Genomic DNA, 19,212 nt, shown 5'->3' with positions numbered 1-19,212 from the left:
TACCCACGCCAAGATGACGGACAGAAGGTCGAGACCGGCCGGGCGGGGGTCGTGGGCTGCGCTTCGGGGGTCAAACGGATTTGGCGGAGGGAGCCACAATATGGTGGAGGAGGAAGGACAGACATGCCAGGTGGGGGAGGCGGGGGAGGCGGGGGTGGCTTTAGCAGAGGAGTAACTGGATGAAGGAGGAGGGAGGAGGGGGAGAGAAGAAGAGGAGAAGGAGGAGGAGGTGGTCGGGGGATGTTGCCTCCGTCAGGCTGAAGCCATAACTCATCTTTTATTAAAAATAATGGGGGGAAAAACTTAATGAGTCCGTCTCGGGAGAAAGCGGCAACGGAGGGAGGGACGGCCGACACCAGAAAGGAGAGCCAGCCCCCCCCCCCAAAATAAAAAATAAAAATTCCAAACGTAACCGAGAGGGTCAGCGGGCGTCTTGTCATCCATCCCACTTTTGAAAAGTTCATATAAAAGCCATTAGGAGCACGGCTGTCTGTCCCCACCCCGTCTCCTTCCCTGCTAAATCCCCCCGGCCGTTTGGTAATTAAGGGCACTTAACAACCAATTACCGGGGACGAGCTCCATTAGCGGGCGACAACTAGCGGCCGTCCACCAGCGGCGAGCGTTCCTCCGCGCGACTCGGGATGACGACAGACGCATTCATGACCTCCAAAGCGTCGGCGCGCTAATGAGCCGAGCCACAATTAAAGATGGAAGGAGCGAACGGCGCTCACGTGGCAAGACGAGAGAAGGCACAAATCTTGGTGGGGAAGCAATACTGATTAAATGGATGGAGAGAGGCACTCTTCAGCCCATATCTTATTAAATACGCGACATGGCAATTTGTCTTTTCCAGCGTTTGGTCGGTGGAGGGAAAAACTCTCCTCTTTGCTTCTCTTTTGTGGCTGCTGCAAAAAGCCAAGTGTACTCTTCCCTCCCTCCCTTTCGCTCGGGGGACGCGGTCCTGTGAAGGAATTTAATATGCAACTTTGATATGAGAAACCAATGGCACACGTCCGGGTCTATCGGGCTGGCAATCTATCGGCCCGGACGGCTAATGTAATAGCGAGAGCCCGGGCTATTTATCACGCGGCGAGCCGCGGTTCCCCCTCTCTCTGTCTTGATTCCAGCCCGGATTCCGAGGCCGCCTGCCATTAAATCGGGCCAACTGTGAGCAATGGCTGCCCAGAGGGGATCTCCTCTTTTACACAGGGATTCCCATTGTAAGGGTGCGGGTGCGGGTTCGGGTGTGTCGTCGTCGTCGGTCGTCGCCCGTCGCTTCCTCGGTGGCCGTCGCCACCGTGGAGGCGTCGGAATTGGCCGTCGCCGAGATTGGCGTGGGAGCCGGAGGCCTAACCGAGACCGTCGACTGCCTTATTAATAGTGCGGCAAGTGTTCGCTCGCTTTTTTTTCGCTCCGCTAGTGCCGGTAGACTTTGAATTGCCGTGAAAGCTTTTCCTCTCGGGTCAAATCGCCATCACAGATTCAGTGACTCATTACAGAATAGCCATTAAAATTACAGATGTAGTTTGCAGCCACTGACAGGATTTTTTTTTTTAAATATGATGCCTTTATTGTATAGCGTCAAAGGTAACCCATGTGATTGCCGCAAAGTTTATGGAAAAAGCGGACCACGTAAAATGACATTTTGAAAAGTGCGGTGGATTTCATATGTCGCCGCTGAGTGCGTGTCAACGTGATGCACGACGGGGCTCGAAAATCCAAAGATGAGTTCCAAATAAGGCTGCAGGTGTGCCGAATGGGAAAGCCCGTAAACATATGCCTCCTTTCACGCAAAGCAAATTATCTGCCAAATGTCTTGCTGCAAACAAATTATTAGCATCGTGTGTGTGTATTGTGTGTGTGTGTGTGTGTGCGCGTGTGGCAGGGGGGTATAATGTTAGCCACCTGCAGCAATTAACATGCCGTGAATAACCAAATTCATTGAAACAAATTAGCCGCATTAGTGGCCACTGTGTACTGGCTGATGGCAATTAATAAGAAATTAGCCACAATCAGCCCTAGATTAACATCTCACAGAGGGGCCTCGGCTGGAAATGAATAAGCAGAGATTCATCTTTCTTATTCTCTTTCTGGCGCCTGCTATATATTGTTCATCATACACCTCAAAGACACACTTTTTCTTTTGGGGGGGGCTTCCATGAGGCATCTCATGATCTGCAATCTGCTCGTGACCGCTAGCCAGCTTCCTCTTTACCGGGGTGTGAAATCCCCCTGATAGACATCTGCGCGTGTGTCCGTCTGCTATACGAAGGCCGAGCGATAGAGATATAGCGGGGATCGTATACTGGAAAGCCTGCGAGTCGAGGTGCCATGCAAATGAGGGGGCATCAGTGGCGAGCGGGCCAGCCTCTGTGGGTCCTCACACCAATCAGCAAAGTTCACCAAGAATCAATTAACACCAGTGGGAGGGGGCAGAGGATAGGGCAGCGCACACTGAGACGTAGGTGGGCGGGCACACACACACATACACACACACATGAACGCACACACACACACAAATGGCACTGTCGGAGGAGATATCCGTCACATCACACGTTGGACTTTTTGCCAAGCGGTTCGCCGGCGTGTGTGTGTTTGGAAGAGAGCGCTCGCGGCCGTCCATCCCGGCGTGACCCGGACTCTGGCCACGCGAGGCGGGGGAACAGATTGGGGGGCGGCGGGCGGTCAGTCGGCGGGTGGCACGGCCAGTCGGTCGGTAGGACCGGGGTCACCCCCGTCCGATCGGCCTGTCCGAGCGCTAATTCCGAGGCCGGCCCGCGGGCAGACAACCCGCAAGATGGATGGAGCCGATTCAAAGTAGTCATTGATTGAATCCGTGGAGAATCAGCATCTCCCATTTCATATTCCGCTCGCTGGCCGACTGCGAGATTTCATGAAAGCCATTCATCACGGCGCTCTTAAAATGATTGACCGTTCGGGACTTGGGGAAATAAAGACGGCCGGTTCTCTGGAACGGGAGAACTCGTTCCAGAGCCCGAAGGCCGAAAGGCAAAAGGTAAAAAAAAATGGGTTTTTAATTTTTTTTTAAAGACTGGGAGTATCTTCCTTCCGCTGAAAGATTCCACTCCTTCCTTCCTTCCTCTCCCTCCCTCTCCATCTCGACCGTCTCCATCTGTCGGGCCGTTTGAACGTGCCGGCCGCCGCGCCCTCCCTCCTCCCTTTGGCCACTTTTCCCCCGGTTTCATCGGCGGCCTCTCGGCCTCTCCACCCCGGGGGCGAAAGGCGATCCCCCGTGCCGGTGTAAGTGACTGGTAGTGGTAGTATTAGTCTCCTTCCCCGTTTGTCCGTTTGATCCCGACACTAATGACTCCACTGGGAGGGAGCGGCGATAATGGGAAATCGATAGAGAGGACGGCGCTCCAGAGCGGCCTCGCTTAGCTTTAGCTCTTTCACGCCTGACAGCAAAGTGCCTCTGAATAAAGCTATAGTAGTTGAGGGGGGGGTCTTCGGTCCGGCCCACCCTTTCAATAAATTTTCTACAATCGCCTTCATTTGAATAAACTTCTTTCCATAGTGCGACTTCAATTAACTTTAATCAAAGTCAACAAATAATGGTTTTTAAAAGGAGAGACGTGAGACCATCATTTCAAAGGAAAGAAAGAAAAGGAGGAGGAAATGCGGTTCATTCAAATGTACAGGGAAAAAAGACACTCAACAATGATTGATGATACGCTTTCAAAGCAAATCCAGATTTCATTGAAGGGCGCCCCGTAGGGGGTGGCAAGAGTCGGATTGGATGCTTTTCTATGACGAGCACACGGGAGAGTCCGACGCTAAACTTGGCTATTCCCAAATGAAACGATTTCACGGCTTAAGCGACCACGTTTGACATTGCAGATGTCCTGAAAAGGATATTTGTGGCCAGGAAAGAGCACAGATCGCCGAGCACAGGAGCACGTTGGTCATGGGAGATTAAAGATGTGCAGCTCCTAGTCTGTAAAACTCCACAAATAAAGTGCACCGGATTACAAAAACTGCACTAGTCTCGAAATGCCACTCCTCCATTCAGGTCAAAGAATAATTCCAATAAGAATAATAATCATACAAATCAACATCCTACTGCAATTTGTCGCATCCCGTCAGGAGTTTGGACCGACAAGACGGACCGAGATGGAATCCGGTTGCAGTCACGCACCCACCAGGCCCGACTTTGACGGTTTGATTTGGCGGCCACAAAGCTTCTGGGGCCATCAACCAGCGCGCTCTTTTGCCCCGAGCGAGACAGGTGGGGCTGGTGGCGTGAGGCCACCCCCAAACGCTCGCAGCCCGAGGGTCCAGAAGGCCCGGCGAAGCGGGAGGCCCGAGGACGGCTCCCTCTGCCAGGCGCCTGTGCTCTATTGCTGGTGGCAGCTGGTCCTCTCTCTCTCTACTTCTCTTTCTCTCTTTCCCTCCTTCCTCTCTCCTGCCCCAGCACCCCGTGGGCAGGCAACAGGAGGGGTGAGGAGGTCAAGAGGCAGGGGAGAGAGGGATAATCGCCTTTTATGAAGCGGAGAGAGTGCAAAAAAAGAGATAGGGGGGCGCAGAGCCACTTGACGACGCCGCCGCCGTTGAATTAGCGACATTGGACACGACTACGCTGCTCAGATGTAAATCAATCACGGCGCCAAGAGCGTGAATTAATTCACCTTCTACATTTTTGAGCAGTCTTTAATGGCGCCTCTGACAAAAAAAAGACAAAGTCAAATGGGCCAGAAGGCCGAAAGGAGATGCCCACCAACCCTCGCGTGCAAACATGTGTTCAATCATCATCATCATGATCGGCCCCAACCAAAATGATGACCTCCTCCTCCCTCTGCTTGAAGTCTTTCTCTCACACGACCATTCATGCGCCTTTCCTTTCCTTTCCTTTCATTGTGACCAGTGCGGTTAGTCTCATCCTGCGCTCCCTTCTTCTTAACTAGCGTAAAGAGGCAGCCGTGCGTTCAACCATCAGACAGGCCAGGCGTGTTCCGTGTCCCTCGCGCTGCCCAACAGTATTGTTCCTTCACGTGACATATCAGTGCGTCCTCTGCGGTTAAATAAACATCCTGATGTCTTTAAGGCTGATTTCAGTGCACGCTAAAACTTGACCTTATTTGTTGTTGTGGCGGCGAGCGCATTATTCTTCAGTTCAGAATTGCACGTTTACGTGCCGTTTCTGCCTCGAAAAGAGGGCAACTCGTAGCATTTTTAACTCAAAACAACTTCAATTGGAGCCCCATCCAATATTTGCCATAAAATACCCGATACCTGCGCACAAATAAGCGCCAATATTCCAATTTCATGCTCGGCGGAATGCTTTTGGGACTCCGGATTGAACGTCAGCGTGTTATTTGAATGTCTACGGCGGCTGATATTTCAAGAAAAATAAAAAGCCAGGATGACAGAACGCCCGCCAACCTTTGCCACGCGGCCCCGTAACAAATACGCCGCGTTCCTCGCCATTAATTGCTATTTGCGGGTGATATTTCACTTGAATGCTGCGTCCCGAGAGTCGGCAGATAAATAGTGCGAGTTGAAAGAGCAGCAGAAGAAAGATGCTCGCCACGGTGATCCTGGGCTGACTGCGGCGTCCCTAATGGGGGATCCATATCTCTCATCCGCTGCAACAATCCCACAGAGCGTGTCAATATGAAACAAGACACCGACGTGCCGCACGTCAAACACGCGCTCCTCCTACGAGCCCAGAAGATGCAGGAGGGTGGAAAAAAGAAAAGAATAAAAAATAAAAAAAATAAAAAACACAACGTGTGTAAATGCGACTAAATCAAGTCCCGGCAACAGTAAAACACATTGTGGCTTTATTGCACTCAATGTGATGTGATTTATCCCGCGACTTTGCCTGCTGGCTGCCGGGCCCGTAAAGCTTTGTTTACCCTACTTAGGAAGAAAGAAGGGAAGAAAAAAAAAACATTTAAAAAGGAATCATCAGCCTTGTAAATGTTGTCAGATGGCCCATGCCATGCACTGTCTTTGGGCTTAATACTACCTATATTAAAGAGTTTGAATATTTCATAAGGCCCCTTTTTTAAGAGCGAGGCAGGGGGAATGGTTATCTGCGGTAAAGTTTCATTAACTGCTTCCCCGTTTGGCTGCGAGGCAAACTCATCTTTTCTTATTGTAATAAAACAATCTATCTCTCCCATCTCACTCTCCGCTTCTCCTTTACATCATAATAACACACTACATCCCCTTTAAATGCACTATTACTTACCGCTGCCTTTTCATATTCCAACATCACGGGCACTTTAGCGACAATATAAAAGCGTGTCATTCATTATTCACAAGCAGCCAACCCCCCCCCACCCCTAAAAGAATAAGAGATAAAAAAAATATAAAATAAAATAAAGAGTGAGGCGCGCCGGTGAAATGGATAACGTGGAGGAGACAAGCAATAAAAACGGAGCCCCCGGGTACCGAGCCGCAGCCCGTGAACGCCCCGATTATGCAGATCAAGTGGTAATTTCTCAAACAAATTGCACTCTTTCACTCTTTTGTTGCCCCTTCTTTTGGGGACGTTTGCCGTCAAAGTGTCATCTTTTATTCCGCCTCCGGTGCGTGCGTAGAGATTGACGTCGGTCTTAATTCCTGCGTGCGTTTTTAATATTTTGGTGGCCACCTATAGGCGATAGTCGATAATCTTCTTTTTTTTTCATTAAAAGAAAAATGGCATAAGAAGACATTTTGAACACCGGGTGGACGTGGATTTTGTGGTCAAGTCACGAGCCAGAATCCCAGATTACAACGGATTACATCTCCAAACAGTGGGTGCGCGGTTTAACACCCCTTCGATCAAGCGGTCATGGCTAAGTGTTGGCGTTTATCATTTTTATTACGCATTTCATCCCCATTGCGGCCACTTTCCTGGCATCTAGCAAAAAAATAAAAGTGCTATTTATGTCAACTCTTATGTCACGATGAGACTATCAAAAAGGCCCAGATGATATTTTTGCAAACATTACCGAGAACCACGTAAACCGTGGACTGATTTTGTCCGTCAAAAGCCACTGCCGAGCGCACGTACGGCGTCCGACGCTCGCTCGGTCAGTCATTCCATCCATATTGGCAAAATAACACCCCGGGCGGGCCCCGTCCCGCCTCATATTGCTTCCCCCATTGAAGATGCCTCTTTATTTATTGGTGACTCTTTTGCCAGCAAATGTCAATTTTCAAATCTCTTAGTGAAGGGAAAAACAAAGGACAGAAATCTTTAGAGCTTTCAGCAGATAAATATCATCAATTGCCTATTAGAAGAAGGATCAAATTTTGAATATCATGGCCCGCCGTGAAATAAGGCGCTCATAATGTGAGAAGCTGATCTTAAAAGACCCTTTTTAAAGATAACGTCAATGAAACGGCGCGGTGTCTGTTGATGAGGCCTAAAACGGGGGCAGATCAAGGCCATTAGTGGGCAATTCTTCACGAGAGGCGGCAAATAAACCCACCTTGTCAATAATTGAAGCTGGTGCTTTGTTAGAGGCAAGTAATGCGATGGGCTAAGGAGGCCCCCGGCGAGGGGAGAGCGAGGGAGGGAGGGCATTCGTCTGTCCCGGAGACAACTTGCTGGGAATGTGATTATTGGGCCAATTTGGGCGCCCGTTGCATCGGACGCCAGGGCTGGGTTTAGGGTCGCTTTATCTCAAGTAGCCCACGGCGTTGCGTCCGAGGCACGGACGAGCTCGGCGGGCGTGCCGACCGGCCATGGCTTGGAACGAATGAAGGAGGGGAAAAGTTGGCGCCGTGTCGAGAAATGGGATGGGTTATTGTCGTGTCATTTTTGTCTGCGCCAAAGCCAATGCTGGACGATACACTGGAAAAACAGCATTACTGCATAATTGCTAATCACGTTGAAATGAATTGAATCTTGCGTGTGATGCTGTTACTTTTTATTTTTTTAATTGGTTTATTATGGCAGCTAAGTTGTGCTAAACTGTTCTTTATCATGACAAGAAATGCTCATGGAGATTTTGAATTATTTGCATCATCAAGCATAAATCACTGTAATTTAAAATTTATTTATTTTTTGGGGGGGGGCAAACGTCACAGATTTGTCTGGAATGGTGGGATGGATGAAATAATTGACACTATTTGTATATACTACAACTCACTCACACTATACACACTCTAAGAAGACAATGCTGACATTAAAATTGAATAGGGATCAAATAAATAAAGTACATTTTTTAAACTCATTGCTAGTTTTGTTTGCAAAGTGACGTATCGATATGATTGAAATATTTCCTTTCTATTTGTGGTGGGCTCCATTTTGCCCATTCATTCCGTCATCCCGGTGCCAGCCAATGATAGGTGGGGATGGAAGAGGAGGCGAATGAAGCTCCCACATCGTTACGTTTGGGGGGAGGAGGAGGGGAGGAGGGGGAGGAGGAGGATGGAGTACCACAAACGCACCTCAAAGTTTAACAAACGCCAAGCGAAAGAGAGATCGACTCGCTCGGCCTGTTAAAGGCAAGGACTCAGTTTGGAGACATGGAGACTTGTCCCACTTTCGGAGCAATTTGACACAGTTGCGAGTCGTCCCGAAAATAATAATAATTCAGCTCCACTTTAATAAAGCCGATCTCGCCGAGATGGAGCAAACCCCGAGTCCTCCTCCTAAAACAAGCCACCACGAGCCCATCAGCTTCGGCATCGACCAGATCCTGGGAGCGGACGTCAGGGCCGGAGCCGGGGACGGGGACGGGGACGGGGACGGGCCCGAGAGACTACGACAACGCCAACGCCATGTAAGCGGCGGGGATGCCTACTACACTTTAGCGAGCCCGAGCGGGAGCAGCGCGCCTTCCTACCCGGCTCTGTCCATCTCCCTCTCCGGCATTAGGCCTGCGCTGGAAGCGGCGGCGGCGGCGGCGGGCTCGTACGGGGACAGCGGGACTGCCGGTAGCCGAGGAGTCATTCGGGTTCCAGCTCACAGACCGGTGGCTATGCCCGGTGCGCAAGCCCCGGTTCAGAGCGCCGTGGCCGGCTTCGGGGGACTTTGTTTCCCCTGGATTGGGAACCGCTTTGCAAAGGAACGAATTTCGGGTAGGCCTATCTGATTCTTAAATCTCTTATTATTATTCTGATTATTATTATTTTTCTATTCTTGAAATAACTGCTGTTTGACGAACGTCATGAATGAGGCCCGCAATTGAAGAAAATAAGAAACTCATCCCAGCTGTACAAAAACATTTGCTACGCTTTTAATATTTTTGCACCGTTGTATTGAAATATGAAAGGCCGAAATTATTGTAGACAGAAACGCACACAAACCAAGTTTTGTAAATATCTCTACCCGGAGGAATTATAAAAGTAACCCCCAAAAAAGGAATAAAAAAGAAGGCGAGTGAATGATTAACGCTTGGGCTGCATTTGTCCTATATTAAAAAGCATTTCCAAAGCTTCACTTTTCGTAATCCATATTCATAATGTCTGTGGGTGTCATGCACAAAGTAAAAAATTACAAGGCTGAGCTAACGTCCCCTTGCATTTTAGCAAAGATATTTCAAGTTTAAATACGACAGAATCACTGCAGGAGGTCATTTCTAAAATAATAATCATTTGAATAAAAACATGTCAACAAGGGCAAGTTGACGCCAATTCAAACCACAGCAAAAACAACGAGAAAATGTGGAATTTGGACTCACTGTGTTTCTGTGTCGACGTCCAGCAGCTCTGGTTCCCTTCTCGGTGACGCGGCGGATAGGACACCCGTATCAGAACCGGACGCCCCCGAAAAGGAAAAAGCCGAGAACGTCCTTCTCCAGGGTTCAGATCTGCGAGCTGGAGAAGCGTTTCCACCGACAAAAGTATCTGGCCAGCGCCGAGAGGGCCGCGCTGGCCAAGAGCCTGAAAATGACCGACGCCCAAGTCAAAACCTGGTTTCAGAACCGCAGAACCAAGTGGAGGTGCGTTCGGGCGATCGGGGTTCGGACGAGCGGCGTTCTGCTTCCCCTTCGCCGCCACATTTTTTTTTCCCCCCAACAACGATTTTCCGGTTTCCGGAACGAAAGGGCAGTCGGGAGGATAGAAAATAGTCGAATAAACCTTCATTTTCGAAAAAGATATATAGCCACTTTTCTTTTGGCATAAACTTGGCACGATAAAAAAAAAACACTGGAAACGATCCATATATGTCATATTGTTTATGCACTGCAAATTTTGACGTTCTCTATATCAACATATCATGATTTGTGAATATTTCTCATTCCCCAAAAATATCATTGGGTAAAATACACACGCGCTTATATTGAGCGTTTTTTAACTGTGAGATCAAAATTAAGACGCCAATTTAAAAAATAATAATAATAAGAGAACATTTAAATTATTTTCATTTTGTGAACCCCTTCATCCTCACTCGGGTCGCAGGGGGTGCTGGAGCATATCCCAGTTGACTCCAGGCTCAGTGAAACAAACAAGCAATCATTCATATCTGAGGGGCAATTTAGGATGTTCAATCAGCCTACCATGCATGTTTATGGAAGGAATCTCCGAGCTGGATTTGAACCCAGGTCTCCCACAGTGAGGCCGACGTGCAAACCACTCGTCCACCGGGCCACTTACGAGTCCCAATCCACTTTATGTCTAAAAATGTCTGCGTCGACGCCGGACACCTGGGTTTGGGTTCGCGAGAAGAAAGTCGCCCATAAGTTCTGCTTGTGTAAAATGTGTTTGAGCGCTTGGTTTTGGGTGCGTGTGCCGATGACGTTGACCGTCCGTGTGACACTATGCCTCCCTCCCTCACTCCCTTCCTCCCTCCCTCTTTTGCTCCGGCGTCAGGAGGCAGACTGCCGAGGAACGGGAGGCGGAACGGCAGCAGGCCAATCGGCTCATCCTGCAGCTGCAGCAGTCCGCCCTGCACAAGTCGCTGGGCGAATCCAGCGCCTCCGACCCGCTGTGCGCGCACAACTCCTCCCTCTACGCCCTGCAGAACCTGCAACCCTGGGCCGAGGACAGAGAATAGCGAGAGAGAGAGAGAGCGAGAGAAAGAGAGAGACAGACGCGACGCCAATCGATGGAACTCATCTCCGGTTGCCCATAGGATGAAGATGCCCCCTGCTTGGTTTGCTTTTTTTAAATTTTCTTCTGAGTTGAAGACTTTGAACTGCAAGGAATTGCAAGACAAACAAACTGGCAGAAGACGGTGAAAATGGACTCAAGTCAACTCGGGACTTCCAGTTTTTTTTTCCACCTGAGAGAGACTTTTTCATCACCCCCCTCCAAAAAAAGATGACATCACATGCTGTGCTTGTATTTATCCAGTTTCTTCTCGTTCAAGAGAGACTCGATGATGGATGGCTTGCATCCGAGGGTGAGCTATTGGAAACCCATAGGTCATGAAATCCTTTCACTTGTAGACCAATTTATGAAACGTGCACTTGCTCCTTTGGACTAAATGAGATTTAAATACATCTTTGATATGTAATATGGCACTTGTGCCTCAACGAGATCATTTATACGCAACCTGACCATTGACACAATCAACTGTACATACATATACGTATCTGGTGCAAAAACTGGATCTTAAAAGAGGCCAATAAAAGTGACACGCGCATGTTCAACATTTATTTGTCCTCATAAGGACATCATTATTTGTTTGTGGGCTGCAAAAAGGATGTCGAGTGTTTTGTGTACTTTTATTGCGTGAATAACAGTATATTGTTTTTTTTGTGTGACCTTATTCAACATTTCATAACATGGGTTGAAAGACAACAAAGAAGCAGTATCGTGTCAACATTGTTTCTTAAGAGGTTTATTGATAAATATATTCATTTTAATACAACAACTTAATGCACACGAGTCCATTCAGACAGCTTTTATGTCCTCCATTTTTGTACACTGTATGTGTCCAGTACACGTGTGAGATGAGCCATCAAACTGGATTTAATTGAGTAGGATTGAAATTCGGGGTCCGGAGTGGGTGCTTAAAGCTTTTTTTTTGTAAAATAGAAAAAAATCCCCCCTCCCAAAAAAAAAAAACCTTATGTCCAGGGGTGGGCAAATAATTCCACAAAAGGCTGCAGTGGATGCAAGTTTCCCTTCCAACCCATGAGAGGAAACCTTTCCACCAATCTGGTTGGTATGTTAGATATGCAATCAGGTGCTTCTTGTTTCAACAGAAATCGAATTGGTTAAACTGTCTGTACTGGATCAGTTGGGACAAAAACCTGCTCCCATGGCGGCCCTCGAGAACCAGAGTGCCCACCCCTGCGGCTTACGCTCATCCACAATCACAATATAGAATCATGATTTCCAAAAGAGAAAGAGAGATGGAGACAATTGTAGTGCAGTTTAGTGTTGCTGCAGGAAAAGTTCAGGCCTGTGATTTCTTCTTCACTTGACCTGACATCGCATGCAGATCGAGGACCGTATTTTCTTCTCAACCGTGGCTCTTAAACAAAATGGCTTGTAAAACAACAGATCGGTCCCCTCTTGGAAAAGTCCCAACTTTCAAACTCTCCCAGAAGGTCATTCTTTCCTCTCAGTGACATTTTTGGCCCACCTCAAAGCTCCCTCCATATCTCCCTATCATTTTAGCTACGTGGGATCTGAGAAATGCTCGTCCCCTCAAATTCAACCCCAACCCCATTCCGACCTGCAACGGGTGGACATACGGACGGACGGATGGACGGACATCAGAAATCAGGTGAATTGCCAGGACCATCCTGTCTTGCTTGGCGCACATACCTGAAATGTATCCTCCTCCAGTATTGCTCTGCCTTTGTCGGACCACCAACAAAGAGATTTACAAAAGTGGTTGTCAATCAGAGACATGGGTCTCGGTCGCTTCGAGTGGGTGTCCACTTGTGCGTCAAGGTTACGTTTGGGATGTTGACATAAAAACACAGCCACATACACACATAACAAACAGATTGACAGAAACAAACGGCGCGGGTCAAAGTCTACACGGGACTTTTCTCCAGATCCTGCGCCGTTTGAAGAAAACACACTCCAAATACCAGACGGTCACGTGCTTCTAATAATGATTGGTCTTCTCATCTCGCTCGGTGAGACCACGTCCTCGTCGCTGATCTCGGACGGCCTCTAGATGACGTTCTCGAAGAGTTGAAGAGACCTCATGATGTTTTGGTCCTGTGCCAAGGGAAAAGCGTGGAGAAGCCATGAGCACGTCTGACAAGTGCTTTACTTTGATGGCCCGTAGAGGGCAGTGTGGAACGGGCCAATGGACAAGGCTTTGGGGTTTCGGGTTAGATTACCTCTTGACAAGAAAAGAGGAATTCATCAATGGAGACCACACCGTCTCTGTTTTTATCCATTTTCTGTATTAAAAAAAATAAAACAAATTTAAAAAAATTAAAATGGTGCCTTGTAAAAGTCAAGTGTGTGAAGATACAATATTGAAGTCACAGATCATATCACTCAGTCATTTAGAATGCTCAACGGTGAATGTCTATTCAAAAAGAAACGATCAAGGCTGACACAAATCTATCACTATTGAAATTTACCCGAAAGAAGGCATCCACATGCTGCTTGTGTGCATCTCTTTTCAAGGCAGGGGACGTGAACTTGCCCATCATGTCATAAATGGCTCCGACAATGTCCGTCATCTCCTGAGAAAGAAAAATACTTGGAGTATTTCACAAAAGTTGAACTGGACACGCCATCGGCTACGGACCCCGTCCAAAATCTATTCATCCATTCATCTCCACCGCCGCTCATTCTCACTAGACTCACGGGGGTGCCGGAGCCTGAATTGACTGCTAGCCAATGGCAGAGCACGAGGAGACAAACAACCATTCCCGTGCACCATCACAACCTAGGGACAATTTGGAGTGCTCAACCCGCGTTTTTTTTGTATATGTGGGAGAAAACCGGAGTACCCAGGGAAAACCCACGCTGGCACGGTGAGTACTCCACACAGGAAATCCGGATCCCCGAGATTGAAACCCTGGCCCTCAGAACTACATGCCATCCATCTTGGTTTTGGATGGAAAATAATCTTTCTATTTGTATTCGATTTTGATTTGCTGGACTGAGGGAATTTATTGAGTAATAAAGAGTAGTTTTATTGTGGCATTAGATCTCCAATAGTATGCAGATAGTCGTCGACTCGAACAAAACTACTGATGAGCCTACTTTAAGAGTGTTTTCATTTCAAGATCTCACCTCTTTGTTGATGTATCCGTCTCTGTTGATGTCGTATAGGTGAAAAGTCCACTGGAGCTTCTCGGTAATGGAGCCTCTCAGCAGGATGGACAGAGCCCCGGCAAACTCCTGATCAAGGAGAAAGGGCCATTAGCGTGGCCGAAAAGAAAAGCAGGCCACGGAGGCAAGGATTGCCGTTTACCTCAAACTTGATGGTGCCCGATTGTGCCGTGTCAAATGCGTTAAACAGGTAATGTGCGTAGGTGCTGGCATCTGAGGAAGTCAAAACAAGAGCGCGCTTGTGCCACTATTCCCGTCGAAAAGGACAATGGTAGTAAGACGACAAAGACTGACCTCCGTGTGGAAAGAATTGGGAGTAGATTTGCTTGAAGGTGTCCTCATTGACAATTCCACTCGGACACTCCTGGAAAAATACAAAAACAATGCTTTGCTTTTTGTTCTTTGATTTTTAAGGCCTTGTTATTTTGAGCACTTTGTGAAAGTACATTCGTACCTCAACTTACGAAATTAATTGGTTCCAAAAACTTTTTTTCGGAACTTGAACATTTCGTAAGGAGAGGTGTACTTTATATGTTTGTTCTCTAATTGCTCAAAGTGTAGTCGTGGTAGTTTGAGGCAGCTGTCGAATGGACGGATTGCAGTCAGATTGCGGTGCGACATACTTTGAAGGGCTGTAAATGTCAAATGACGTACGTTCTTGAAGCCTCTGTACAGCACTTGGAGTTCCCTTTTACTGAAGTTGGTCTGAGCCTCCAGCTGATGCAGGCCTTCGGGTCGGTGACACACCATGCTCATCTCCAGGTCGTCGTCGGCCTTGTCTCCTGACGCGCCAACGAAAGGAAGGAGGAAGGAGGTGAGTGACGCGTCTGCATAGCCTTACCTTTCAACCTAGTTAGCTCGCACCCTCTGATAAGACAAAAGTCACAAGTAGATTTGAGCAATGTCGAGCCAAAGCAACGAGAAACACAAAGCGGAAGATGAGGGAGGCAAGTGCCACGAGGTCCAGGGCAGTGGAATGGTTCCGCCTCTTCTTGGCTCGCCATTAACCACCCAGGACGCTCCTCGCTGCTGGGGAAGCCAGGGAGGACCAACCGACGATTGACCCGTCTAATATGCGCACGCGCACGGGTTGTTTGTGCTAAAGGCACACTCTCTAAAGATTCTATCTACTCACAATTCGAATTTTGTAATTCAATAACTTCTAGAAGAGCCTTGGGTGAAACACCCACCAATGTGCCGACACAGACAGAATCCAAGGTGACGTGTCCTAAACCGAAATACAATGTCGGGCAACATGCCAGCCTTCGACTCCACGGCTTCTAAATGATGGTTTGACCATCTAAAATATAACCAGTTGGCTTCTACCCTATGGAAGGTCACTTCTCACCACAATGCAAAAGAAAGTACAAAATGATTCGTTGTGTGACAACACCATTTAACACTTTCTTGGCAAACTAGTATACAGTGTCGTGTTTTGAACCGGCAATGTCGTGGAGGCACTTACCAAATGTTAACGCCACCGAATGTTAGCTTACAAGCCCTTAAAAAGACATTGCGAAGAGAAACTATTGCCGCACGGACACATTGTAAGTGACCTTATTATCATCCTCGTGGAGGTATCATTCGAATCTGCCAAATCGTGTCGTCGACATGGCGCAACCCGAACGGCAGTGCTCTAGCGTGTAGTCGTAATACCAAAGGATAGATGGCGCCGGTTTGAAGACATACCCGATCTTAAGCTTGATTGAGATTGGTTGATGTTAACTCACCGTCCACAGAGATGACTCCTAGAAGGTGTAGCATCTTGACCAGACCGCAACATAGCAGAATGACAGCGAGTGCTTGTAAGCTGTTCTCACCACGCTCCCCTTTTTTCTCCATGTCCTTCACGCTCTCCCCAATAATCTCTTTGCGCTCGACGCGCGGTGACCTTTGACACAGGCAACTACCAAGCGGACATCCGCATCCCGCCTCCTACAACTTCTTTACCGCTTGAGCCCAGATGGTCCGACTCCTTCCAGGCGCGCCCCAATCGTCCCATGACGCGGCTCCAGAGCTTACGTGGCTCACGTTCTCGGTTCTACCCCGGCGAGTTCTTCTCCGTGTGGCCCCCCCTCCCCTCTCTGTCCTTCGCTCTTTGGGAACAAGGCCGTAACTCCAGAGTCAGGCACGAACATAATGTAACGAGAACAAACTCACCTTGTGCTGGGTGGAAAAAAAGGGGGTACAGTTGGTGAGTGATAAATTGTCCCCAATGAGCCTCATATTTATCCCCGCGTAGCAACGGGAGGCTGACTTGAGCACTAAGTGCCTCATTTGCTGCTTTCCAACCAGTCAGCTAAAGGGAATCCATCATATGGAGACAACATGCCCAAATGCGGCGTTGTACCGAGCGCACGCGTCTAACGACGCCGCTTGCTATGAGCGTTTCATCGAGTAGAGGGCAGCAGAAATCAGATTCCAAACTCATTTCATCTGGCGCCCTTTGGAGGGATTAAAACGCCAGCTTGGCTGTCTGCAGAGAAAAGACATCCTATCGCAGCCGCAGAAAAAACAAACAAGAGGGCTTTTTTAATCTATTTAAACTCCAAAATTCCATTTATTTGCCAAGATATAGTACAAAGTAGTACTCATTCTCAGTTAATGTAGACCAGACAGGTACTCGGACGATTCGCCGACAGACGTTTGGCCGACGGACAGTTCGCCGAACGGACACACGATCCGGCGGCGGGGCGAGCGCGCGAATCCCGTTTCGGCGAAACGTCCGTTTGGCGAACTATCCGTCGGACGAACGTCCGTCGGCCAAACGTCTTTCGGCGAATCGTCCGGTCACGGACCAGCAGACAGGGCCGCAATAATCGAAAAATCGCAAAGTAGGGTCACCCCTATTATGACTACTTTTTTTCTTCAGTGCTGAGCAGACAACAGTGGCGACCGCCATGAGTTTCAGAGTGGATTTTCAATTTTTTTCAACAAAAAAATAGTTTTAATTGATAGCAGAAAAAATTCCAGAAGAAGTGCATTTGCGATAATCGAAAAAAGAATGTACACCGTGTGACGCAGATGACAGGAAGGAGACATATTTTCTCATATGCGTTTGCTATGTAGGATTGCATAAGAATCTGAGAACTATCATCATGTTCCTCAGATTGTAAAACAGGCTCCAACGACGTTAAGATTTTGGAGAAAGAAGCGTAGGTGCTGAGCACTAATCCACCGTGCTGCCGGCAACAAGATTTATGCCCTACTTTTCTCCATCGTTTCTTCAATCTCATCCCGTTAACGCGGTTCCTCACATTTTCTCCCTTTACTGTCGACTTAGTATGACATTTCCACGAGGGGAATTCACGTCATCTGACGCACGAGCGTTGAAACGGCCACGGCTCCCCCCGGTAGCAGAGTGAGTCAAAAAGAGTGCAACGCAAAGCGAGTGCTCCACACCGGGGGAAACTCAAGCCGAGAGGCCTTCCTTATCATGTTTTAATCCCCATCTAGGTTTTGCAATACTCTATCCATGTGCACTCTGCGCGAATATTATCCCTGGCATTTTTTCCACTTCAACAAAAACGTGCCCACTTGAAAACGATGGAACTTAAAACGGAGGGGGGACGGATTGACCGAAATTCCATTCCGACGTCAAGTGATCTACGTTAGCTGCATCGAATGCATTTTCCCTCGGAGCAGTGGCCTAGTTAATCCCGTTATACCTCTATTTCTTCAATCTTGTTATCACCTCATCAGATGTTTCCACAACATGTTTGCACCTAACGACCGACCACGTCATTTTTTTTCTCCAAATAGCAACACTTGTGCGCTTTGCCTTTGTTAACACCTCACAGAAAAGGCGTTTGCATGAAGAGGAGTGAGAATGTTCAGAGAAAAAGCAGCCCGGCCATATGCGCTCACTCCCCGCATGTGCTCATTTGCACTGGAAGACAGAAGGCTCCTCGTCAACCAGTGAAACGCAACTGAAATGGACAATGTTTTCTTTCTCAGTGAAAGTTGTAGTCTTGTTTTGGAAATTCCTGAATTGCTCAAGGTACATCGCACTGGCTCCAGGCAACAGGTCTTCTTCACAATCATCAGCACGTAGAGAGGAGTATCCCCTCACCACCCCCCGTCTCATGAGCCCCCATCGAGAGCTTTCCGCCCGCCCTACCAAAACTGACATCTTTTGTTGCCATGGCGACCGTGCTTCCAAGGTAACTGCAAGACGGGGAAAGCGGTGTGTGAGCAGAGTGACAAATACCTTCGACGTGCGCCACCGCCGGCGCACACGGGACCCGAACAGATACATTTATTTGCCTTTCCTTCAAAAAGCAAACAACCCACAGACCCCCTCCCCCGTAGTTAATGGTCACACACACTGTAATGGTCAAACTTTTGGCAAAAAATAATCTATCATTCGTTTTGCCTCTCGCATCTTAACCCTCAATCGCCATATCCAGTCATTGATGAACAGAATTTGCCAAGTGTTTGTTCAAAATTCAAATGTACATTTGTAGAAGTTTGTGCCTTTTTTTTAGCTAGTAATCATATGTCAGGCTATGCATGAATGTGAATGCGCCTGTGTGTGTAAGTGAGTAGATGTCTAAAGTTGCAGGTCATGTTTAAAAGTAGCAAACGTCACAAGTTTTCTTTTGCCAGTGTCCAATACAAATGCAAATGTGTCTGTGCGTGCAGTGGCTTACCCCTGGATGGCCTCCTCGTCCTGGTCTGCATGGTCAACGTGCCCACCACCGCACCCATGCTTGCGACGTGGTCGTGGAAACAAGCGCGTGAGTCACTCAGTCAGTCAGTCAATCGGTCCTTAAGCCGGAGTCTGATGTGCTTGGTCACGTGTTTGCACGACGCAGACGTATATAACACAGGCTCCCAGTCGCATCCTATCCTCTCCTATCTCCCCGTTTTTCCTCTCTGTCCCGTTGACTGCTTTCAGCACAAGCCCGGTTTCAAACACCCCTCCTTCTCATCGCGCTTGTTTACTCCATCTCCATTTCTTACTCAGCCCCCCCCTCTGTCTGTCTCTCTCTCTTTCTCTTTCCTTCTCTCTCACCCTTTTCTCCCATCATTTTCAACCCCTCCTCC

The 19,212-nt window shown here is 48.2% G+C and overlaps 3 protein-coding genes across 5 annotated transcripts in view; 1 reads left to right on the top strand and 2 right to left on the bottom strand.

Annotated features, from left to right (window-relative positions):
* The window catches only part of dock2 (dedicator of cytokinesis 2), a 38,240-nt gene extending 28,455 nt beyond the window's left edge, over positions 1-9,785 (bottom strand). The window contains exon 1 of the mRNA XM_077609210.1: positions 9,645-9,785. The gene's annotated coding sequence lies outside the window, so the exon portion shown is untranslated. The remainder of the gene's footprint in view (positions 1-9,644) is intronic.
* tlx3a (T cell leukemia homeobox 3a) lies at positions 8,416-11,590 on the top strand. 2 transcript variants are annotated; one of them, XM_077609213.1, is made up of 3 exons: positions 8,416-9,042; positions 9,671-9,905; positions 10,777-11,590. In XM_077609213.1, exons 1-3 carry the CDS (start codon positions 8,589-8,591, stop codon positions 10,958-10,960), a joined length of 873 nt encoding a protein of 290 aa, XP_077465339.1. In that variant the 5' UTR covers positions 8,416-8,588; the 3' UTR covers positions 10,961-11,590. The 2 variants fall into 2 exon arrangements, with proteins under 2 accessions (XP_077465339.1, XP_077465338.1); XM_077609212.1 differs by having other exon boundaries at positions 9,668-9,905.
* Positions 11,591-11,733: 143 nt separating this feature from the next.
* Positions 11,734-19,114, bottom strand: kcnip1a (Kv channel interacting protein 1 a). 2 transcript variants are annotated; one of them, XM_077610155.1, is made up of 8 exons: positions 18,816-19,114; positions 14,818-14,942; positions 14,458-14,527; positions 14,306-14,376; positions 14,125-14,232; positions 13,464-13,568; positions 13,215-13,277; positions 11,734-13,089 (listed from the first exon to the last, which is right to left on the bottom strand). In XM_077610155.1, the coding sequence occupies exons 1-8, from the start codon at positions 18,871-18,873 to the stop codon at positions 13,042-13,044; spliced, it is 648 nt and encodes a 215-aa protein (XP_077466281.1). In that variant the 5' UTR covers positions 18,874-19,114; the 3' UTR covers positions 11,734-13,041. The 2 variants fall into 2 exon arrangements, with proteins under 2 accessions (XP_077466281.1, XP_077466279.1); XM_077610153.1 differs by lacking the exon at positions 18,816-19,114 and adding an exon at positions 15,894-16,761 and having other exon boundaries at positions 14,818-14,945.
* Positions 19,115-19,212: the final 98 nt, after the last annotated feature.

Source organism: Stigmatopora argus, chromosome 9, assembly GCF_051989625.1.
Source record: "Stigmatopora argus isolate UIUO_Sarg chromosome 9, RoL_Sarg_1.0, whole genome shotgun sequence".
NCBI classification, from domain to species: Eukaryota; Metazoa; Chordata; class Actinopteri; order Syngnathiformes; family Syngnathidae; genus Stigmatopora; species Stigmatopora argus.
The sequence above is the reverse complement of the archived record's forward strand: the minus strand, read 5'-3'. Positions and strand labels throughout refer to the sequence as shown.

Excerpts from the sequence above, each read along its gene's own strand:
- kcnip1a (XM_077610153.1), bottom strand. The coding sequence starts at position 16,005 with ATGGAGAAAAAAGGGGAGCGTGGTGAGAACAGCTTACAAGCACTCGCT. Across the intron at positions 14,946-15,893 it reads AGGAGTCATCTCTGTGGACG|GAGACAAGGCCGACGACGAC; the intron begins GTGAGTTAACAT and ends TTGGCGCGTCAG. Across the intron at positions 13,278-13,463 it reads ATGTGGATGCCTTCTTTCGG|AAAATGGATAAAAACAGAGA; the intron begins GTAAATTTCAAT and ends TTTTTAATACAG.
- tlx3a (XM_077609212.1), top strand. The coding sequence starts at position 8,589 with ATGGAGCAAACCCCGAGTCCTCCTCCTAAAACAAGCCACCACGAGCCC. Across the intron at positions 9,043-9,667 it reads TGCAAAGGAACGAATTTCGG|CAGCTCTGGTTCCCTTCTCG; the intron begins GTAGGCCTATCT and ends GTCGACGTCCAG. Across the intron at positions 9,906-10,776 it reads AACCGCAGAACCAAGTGGAG|GAGGCAGACTGCCGAGGAAC; the intron begins GTGCGTTCGGGC and ends CTCCGGCGTCAG.